At 32.2% G+C, this 8,565-nt stretch overlaps 1 protein-coding gene across 1 annotated transcript; it reads right to left on the bottom strand.

Moving 5' to 3' along the window:
* Positions 1–896: 896 nt before the first annotated feature.
* Positions 897–1,639, bottom strand: LOC104088313 (cold and drought-regulated protein CORA-like). Its single transcript, XM_009592968.4, has one exon. It carries the CDS (start codon positions 1,559–1,561, stop codon positions 1,094–1,096), a length of 468 nt encoding a protein of 155 aa, XP_009591263.1. The 5' UTR covers positions 1,562–1,639; the 3' UTR covers positions 897–1,093.
* Between the last annotated feature and the right edge of the window lie 6,926 nt (positions 1,640–8,565).

The following is an 8,565-nucleotide window of genomic DNA, read 5'->3' as shown; positions in this document are numbered from 1 at the left end:
AGGAGCTCAATTTGCCACAAATTGAAGCTACAATGATTTGTATTGATAACAAATCTGCACAGGCACTCGCCAAGAATCCGGTATCTCATGATCGAAGCAAGCATATAGATACAAGATATCACTTCATCAGAGAGTGCATTGCCAAGAAGGAAGTCAAGCTCAAATATGTGAAGTCTCATGATCAGGCTGCAGATATCTTTACAAAACCTCTTAAGTTTGACGATTTTCAGAGATTGAGATCAAGTCTTGGAATGAAAAAAAAAAAATCAAAATTAAGGGAGAGATTTGTGTGGCTCATATTAAAGAAAAACAAAGAAGAAAATGGTACGTGCCTAATTTTGTTGACAACTTTATTGAAGAAAATGGGAGGTGCCTAACTTTGTTGACAACTTTGTTGAAGAAAATGGGAGGTGCCTAACTTTGTTGAAAAATTATACGACTAAATCAATAATAAGACATCTTCTTTGTAGTAGTTGAATGACATCTCTTACTATAAATAGAGGCCTCCATTCTTCATTTCAATCACACCAAAATAAGAGAGAAGCAATAGAAGTTAGAGAGAGTAATCCATAGATTGTAGTCTGTGAGATAAATAGTCAGTGTGCGTAATATTGTAGTGAAGTATTTTAAATAAAGAGTATTATTTCTTTCAAGATTGTAGTAGTCTCTTGACTACTAAGTTGTAATATTATAGTGGTTATATTGCTCTGCTCGGGTATTGTATTTTACCCATTAAAAGAGTTGGTGTCGTTGTTACTCTCTTATGTTATTATTATTTATCGTGGATATTAATCCTGGGCGGGATTATTATTTTTCCCAACAATATATACACACGCTAAAAAGCTAGTACTCATGGTGTATTTTCACTCATGAAATGTCGATTCTTTTAAGTAAAATCACACAAAATCATTTTGTAATTATTCATCATTTTAGTAATGATAAAGCAGATACATAGATAATCAAGCAAAGCAGCAGACTGTTTAGGACATTACTTATTTAGGTAGTAGTCTTTACGCTATATATATAGCCAAAGCCACTACCAAAACACACACATACTTTCACCATACATGATAGCATCAAATTTATCGTAAATTTATTCCTCCAAATCCTTAAGAGCCCAGTTGAACTTCTGGCTCTGGCTGTAGTGACTAGGGTGGCTGCCACCATAACCATGACCATGGTAATTCGTCGACCCCATGCCCATGGCCGAAGACATATGGGCAGATTGCTGCATTCCACTACCATAGCCACCATCACTATGGACCATACTGGTGCTACTTGAAAAGTTGGTGGAGTCATGGGGCATATGTGCCCCATGATGTCCATGACTACCATAGTATCCGCCATGGCCATGGTCATGACCGCCATAGTGTCCGCCATGGTGTTGGCCACCATGACCCATCATCATGTGATTGTGAGTGGACTGACCATATGGCATGGTGGAATAGCCCGAAGGCCTTGTCATTTGCATAGAGCCGCCATGGCTACTATCGGAATAGTAGTTTTGCTCGTGAGCGTAGGATTGGTGCTTGTTTAGCCCAAGTTGAGTTTGGAGAACCATCTTGAATATTGATGCTACTCCTAAAGATGTGAAGTTTTGAGTTTTTGCTCGGTGAGAATGTAATCTTCACTGAGCTATATTTATAGAGTTTTGGGCATATCATGACTAGAGGAATGTATATTATATGCAGAGTCGAAACTAGAATTTAAAACTTGTGGGTTCGAGATTCTAATTCGTTTATAATAGTCGGTTCTAAATTAACAATTTATACATATTCAATAAAACTTTAATATATGGTTTGGACCAAAGTTATTAAGTTTGGCCGAAACTGCAAGCTCTATGCTAGCTCTTTATTATATGGAGTAATAGACTAGAGGATTCTAATAAGATAAGGAAGGCATCTCATTCCCATTTCTGAAATAGAAAGTTATAAAATGGAGCATTTTTCAGGGTCGTCGTCTTTTGTTCTTATGCATTAAAACAAGCACCAAGCTTTATTCCCCAATACCAACTTGACATGCATGGAATCTCTCTTTTGCTACGTACTCATCATTGGTAAATCCCAGGAGTCAGGAATAGCAAAATACTTTGCGTGGTGCATTTTAAGCGAGTTGTTACGAAGTGAAGCAAAATCACTACGCTTAATGGAGGACTTTCCAATCTTACTGTTAATGTGATTTGACTTAGTGGCATCAAGACGATGGAGTTTATTTCTCGTAAGGTTACTGATCTACTGGAAATCGGATAGGAAAGTCCTTTTACTTTATTTTGTAACTAAAAGGTCCTCAATATTTTCTTTCTAACTGAAAAGTCACTCTATGCTTTTAGGGGATACTAATCTAGTGTACGTGCGATGCACATGTATTTTGCGTTTATTATTAAAAAGTCCTACATAATATAAAATAAGAATGAATTATGTGAAATAACAATTGATGTTGAGATATATGCAATAATATTTTGAATAAAAAATAAATACTTTACGTTAAGACAAGATGAATTCAAAGTAATTGAATGTTTTCTAAATCTTCACGTACGAAAGGTGTCACGACCCGAAATTCCCTCATTCGGACCGTGATGGCGCCTAACATTTCACTTACTAGGCAAGCCAACGTTACAATAATATTAACCAATTTTTAAATAATTTTTAAATTATTAATAATCAAGGAAACAAAAGCGGAAGCAAAGTTTGAAATATAGTGAAATAATTCATAAAAATAATGGTGTCTAAAAACCATCCCAGAATTTGGTGTCACAAGTGTACGAGCTTCTAGAATAAATACAAATAAAGGTCTGAATAAAATAAAGCTGTCTGAAAATAAACACACAGCTAAAGTAAAATAGACGGGGACTTCAGAACTGCGGACGCCATGCAGTTATACCTCAAGTCTCCTCTGGTAGCTGAAATCCGAGCAAGTCTACGGTACGCCGCTGGGACCTACTCCGAAATCTGTACAAGAAGTGCAGAGTGTAGTATCAGTATAACCAACCCCATGTACTGGTAAGTGCTGGGCCTAACCTCGACGAAGTAGTGACGAGGCTAAGGCGGGTCACTTACATTACCTGTACGCAATATTAGTAACAACAACAATAATAGAAATAAATGAGGTAACTCATTTATAATAATTGAAGCCAACTCAACAGTCATAACCAATTATCATTTCCATCAATTTTGTTGCAGCGTGCAACCCGCTCTCACAGTATATTCACATTCAATTTTATTGCAGCGTGCAACCCGCTCTCACAATATATTCACATTCAGTTCTGTTGCGGCGTGCAACCCGCTCCTCCAATATATTTATTTTAATCAAGTCTGTTATATATTTATTTCAATCAAGTATATATAGACTTTTTAATAAGTCGGTTGCGGCGTGCAATCCAATCCCCAAATATTGACTTTTAATAAGTCTGTTGCGGCGTGCAACCCGATCCTCTAATATGGACTTTTTAATAAGTTTGTTGCGGCGTGCAACCCGATCCTCCAATATGGACTTTTTAATCGGTTTGTTGCGGCGTACAACCCGATCCACCAATATGGACTTTTTAATAAATCTGTTACGGCGTGCAACCCGATCTTTCAATATGTCCATTTACCAATTCTTATAAAAGAAATTCCCCCAATAAATGCAACAATTAATATAAAATTATAAGACAACAAGCATACAATAAATATGATTTAATTATGAAACAAACAATGACAAATAGCAAATTATTATGGAAATCAGAAAGAAAATAGGCAGTTTAATATTTAATATGCTAAATGTCAAATAACAATTAAAACACATAATTCAAATAGCATGTAACCATTAATGAAGGAATTCAAGAATTAATATTTGACAAAGAGTAGGAGAGAAATAATTATTATAATAATTAATTTATGATTTAAAATAATTTATGATTTTTCAAGTAAGCAGGCAAACAATTAATTTGACGACGTATAGACACTCGTCACCTCCCTTATACGTCGTTCACATGCATTTCACATAATAAATAATTTAAGGGTTCTATTCCCTCAAGTCAAGGTTAACCACGACACTTACCTCGCTTTGTAAATTCCAATCAATTATTCAACTACAGCTTTTTCTTTTAAATTTGCCTCCGAAAGCTTCAAATCTATTCACAAACAATTCGATATATTCAATATTAATCATAGGAATTAATTCCAAATGAATATACAAATTTTTCGGATAAAAATCCGAAATTTATTTAAATATTCGACAATGGGACCCACATCTCAAATTCCGATAAAACTCACGAAATTTGAATACCCGTTCCGATACGAGCTCAACCATACAAAAATTGTCCAATTCCGATATCAAATGGACCTTCAAATCTAAATTTCTCATTTTTGGAAGATTTTAGAAAAAAATCTGATTTTTCTTCCATATATTTACGGATTTATGATATAAACGAGTATGGAATCATGAAATATAATCAATATAGGATAAGGAACACTTGCCCCAATGTTTTCCGTGAAAATCGCCCAAACATTCGCCTTAACCGAGCTCAAAATGACCAAAATGAGTAAAAATATCGGACTCTTCAATATATACACTGCCCAGGCATTTCTGCACCTGCGGTACCTGGGCTCGCACATACGAGCTCGCATCTACGAGAAAAATTTCGCATCTGCGAAATGGGGCTGCCAGGCGAGGCCTGCGGAGGAAAAATGCGCACCTGAGCTGCTTTCGCTTCTGCAATTATTTGGCTCGATTCTGCGGACGCGTGGGTGCGTGCAGGTTTTCGCACCTGCGGACTTTTGCCCAACCACGCCCGGGCGCATCTGCGATCGAAGCCTCGCTTCTGCGAGCTCGCACCTGCGAGAAAAATCCGCAGGTGCGATTACAGTAGAAGGAAAAATATAGATTTTTGCTTAAGTCTAGTTCTTGATCCGATTTCAATCCGTATCACTCTCGGGGTACTCGGGACCCCGTACGAATATACCAACAAGTCCAATAACTTAATACGGACTTACTCGTGATCTCGTATCACGCCAAACAACGCTGAAATTACAATTCACACACCGATTCAAACTTTGAGTTTTAAACTTTCAATTTGCAAATCTCGTACCAAAACATATTAAATGAATCCGGAATGACTTCAAATTTGGCACATAAGTCATAAATGACATAACGGAGTTGTTCAAATTTTAAGAATCGGATTCCGACTCCGATATCAAAAAGTCAACCCCTTGGTCAAACTTGAAAATCTTTAGCCTTTAAATTGCTAGTTCTGTTAAATGGTCATAACTTGAGTTAGGGACCTCCAAATTAAATTCTGGGCATATGCCCAAGTCCCAAATCACGATACGGAGCTACCGGAACTGTCAAAATACTGATTCGGATCTGTATGCTAAAAATGTTGACCAAAGTCAACTCACTTGAGTTTTAAAGCTCTATTTCACATTTTAATTCATTTTTCACATGAGAACTTTTCGAAAAATTTTACGGACTACGCACGCAAGTCGAGGAATAATAAATGGTATTTTTTGAGGTCTTAGAACACATAATTACTTATTAAATTTAAAGATGACATTTTGGGTCATCACAAAATGAGTTAGTTATTTAGTAGTAATTATAATTATACATATTTTATTGTATAGAATAACGATATGTTATGTTGTTGCTTCTGGCCTAATTTATTATATTTAAGTTTTAATTTTCTTGAAGCATGGGCAAATATTTGCCACAATTATCTTGTTACTTTATTTGGCTATTCCTTTTTTGGAGGAAAATGTTTGTGTGCTATTTTTTTTAGTGAATTGCTCATATATAGGTCAGGTGACTAAATCATATTATTTTATCTCTTTTTATATATTTTTCCTTTCTTATATAATTTATTATTATTTAAAGTTTGCTCTTTGAGCTTCCATATAATACATTGTTATTTCAATTTTAACAAATTAAAGTTAATGAATTTCTTAATGACCACAAAGTTTGGACTCCTCAATAGCTTTGGTATTCATTCTAAACTAAACCTAGACAAATTATAAAATAAATTATAGATTAAATAAGAAAAAGCTAAACAAATTACTGTAAAACAAATCAAAAATAAACATACACGTATAAACAAATCAAAAATACAAAGAAAACTAATTGTAATGACAATTTAATCTTATTTGCCCACTGACATTAGATTTGGTCTAAACCAAATATAAATAAATTATTTAAAAAGTCAATATAGAAACACATTGACTGAACAATCCTCACCTAGACTTTTACAAAGAAACATGCAAGTAACAAGTTTTAAATTTGTTTCTTCTAATTTTTTGTCAATTCTATCTGCCATCCCCAAAAGAGAGTAAACTTATGGCATTGAGATTCTAATTTCACCTTTCCAAATGAGAAGAAAATTACTCTTCAAACTAATGTCAAGTTAAAATCAGAACATAAGTAGAATAAGTTCACTCCTTTTAGGAATACAAAAAGACAAATGAAAATTTAAAAAAATTACCCGTGAGTATAACATACAAACTGATTTTGATGGTCATATCTTTTGCTACCAAAATCAAATTTTTATGGCACTTGATTGTGCATTCTTTCATAGCAAAAACTATCTTTTTGTGACCTTGAATAAATATGTACAAAATAACGGACAAATACTGACAGTAATCTATAAAATAACATATAGTTTTTAATTTTCATGAATTAAGAAATATGATAAACTAAAGAAGAACAACAATAATTTAATCAAAACAATGGATGCTCAAAATCATATTTAAAGTAAGTGGTATATAATTTTAAAAACTATATATATTATTTTAGTCCTAAACTTCTACATGTTTTACTATTGTTATTTGCAATGGGAAGATATTGCTTTACCGATATTAGAGAACCAATTTAACCTTATTTAAATTAAATAAGAGATACTTTAATCTTCATAAATTGTTAGAATTTTATAGTTAATTAAAGAAACTATATTCACTTTTGTCGTTATTTATGTTGCAGTAAATTAGAATTGTTCAATTTTCCATGTTTGCCTAATTAACGTTGGGTAATTTTTTAAGTTTTCTATTTCTCTTTTTGTTAGAATAAGAATATCTTTTAATTGATTTTAAAAGCCTAATTTAAATAAGGAAAAATTTAATAAACTAAATTTTATTTGATTTTAATGTCCTAAATATTTGGAGAAGCGCTAAATGACAAGATTATCCGATGTAAAATCATGTTTTAAAGGGTAAAAAAGGCGAACGATATTTCGCTAAGGGCCTTCGTGCTTTTAATATAGTACTAGTTTTAGAGTACGCCTGTTGCGCGTGAACCTCGTCTGAAAAAACAATAGTTTTAACAAAATCTCATAAGCATTATCTTAAAGTTTTGAGTTATATAATAAAAGATAACAAAAAAATAATATAAAATCATGAGAATGATGATTGTCGATTTTATTTAACTATCTCAATAAAGGAAGAAGCTCTGTCCCTATAGAAGCTCTGTCAAAACATAATTATTAATTATAATTATGATTTTATCTTACATGAATTTATTATGAATTAGCAAGTTTTATGCTAGATGGCTACCTACCGTAATTGTCCTCCTTTATGCTAGCTTGGGACAGCCAATGTAAGCGATCTCACAGAGGAGGAGTTAGGAATGAGACATAATTGTTGTTGTTGTTGACATAAAATGCATTTATATATATATATATATATATTATATCAAATTCTTTTAATGCAAATGTATGATCCATAAATCACATTCCAGCAAAATTATGGTAGAATTTAATTTGTTTAATAGATCTAAATATTAGGAAAAAAAATTAAGTATTAATTTAAATTTTTAACATAGATTTATTTGTTGAAGGAATAATTTAGTTTTTTAAATGTATAAAATTGGATATGTCAACCAATTTCAACTCTATGGGCAATGAACTTCACATAATTACTCCATAAAGTTTTATGTTGTTAGGTACTTTAAATATTATTACTTTTTATTAGATTTATTCTAAAACGTTAATAGTATTTCTCTACTTTCAGAATATATATTTATTTTAAAAATTGACACATAGTAGATAACCAAATCAATAGTTTTCAAAAGTAATTCCACGTGCCCAAAAGACAAATAAAATACCCGTCGATTTTCAATAAATAAAATTGTTGGCATTATTTCTATTTTTAATTTTATAAATGTCGAGTTGTGTCTTGAGATAGAAACATAGTCATATTTATAAAATAAATTATATGTCTATAATTTTACGTGAGGGGATTAAATTTTAAAAAGTTAAAGATCACTTTTTCTATATGGAAGAAACATATTGATAACAGTAATGGTATGCTAATAGTTAGTTCTCCTAAATTGAAATAAGTAAGGTATTTATATAAGTTAAATCACTTTTTCTTATGGAAGAAACATATTGATAACGGTAATGACACGCTAATAGTTAGTTCTCCTAAATTGAAAGAAGTAATGTATTTATATAAGTTAAATTTTTCTTGACTTGAAATTCCTAAATATTAGGAGCTTTTATATAGTCCAAATATGGAATGATATAATATCCAAAAATTTATCTAATTTTATGTCCTAAATATTAGGAAAATGAGTAAATGATAATTTTGTCTAATGTAAAATTAA

Source organism: Nicotiana tomentosiformis, chromosome 10, assembly GCF_000390325.3.
Source record: "Nicotiana tomentosiformis chromosome 10, ASM39032v3, whole genome shotgun sequence".
NCBI classification, from domain to species: domain Eukaryota; kingdom Viridiplantae; phylum Streptophyta; class Magnoliopsida; order Solanales; family Solanaceae; genus Nicotiana; species Nicotiana tomentosiformis.
Note: the sequence above shows the minus strand (reverse complement) of the source record. Positions and strands in the feature narration are given on the sequence as shown.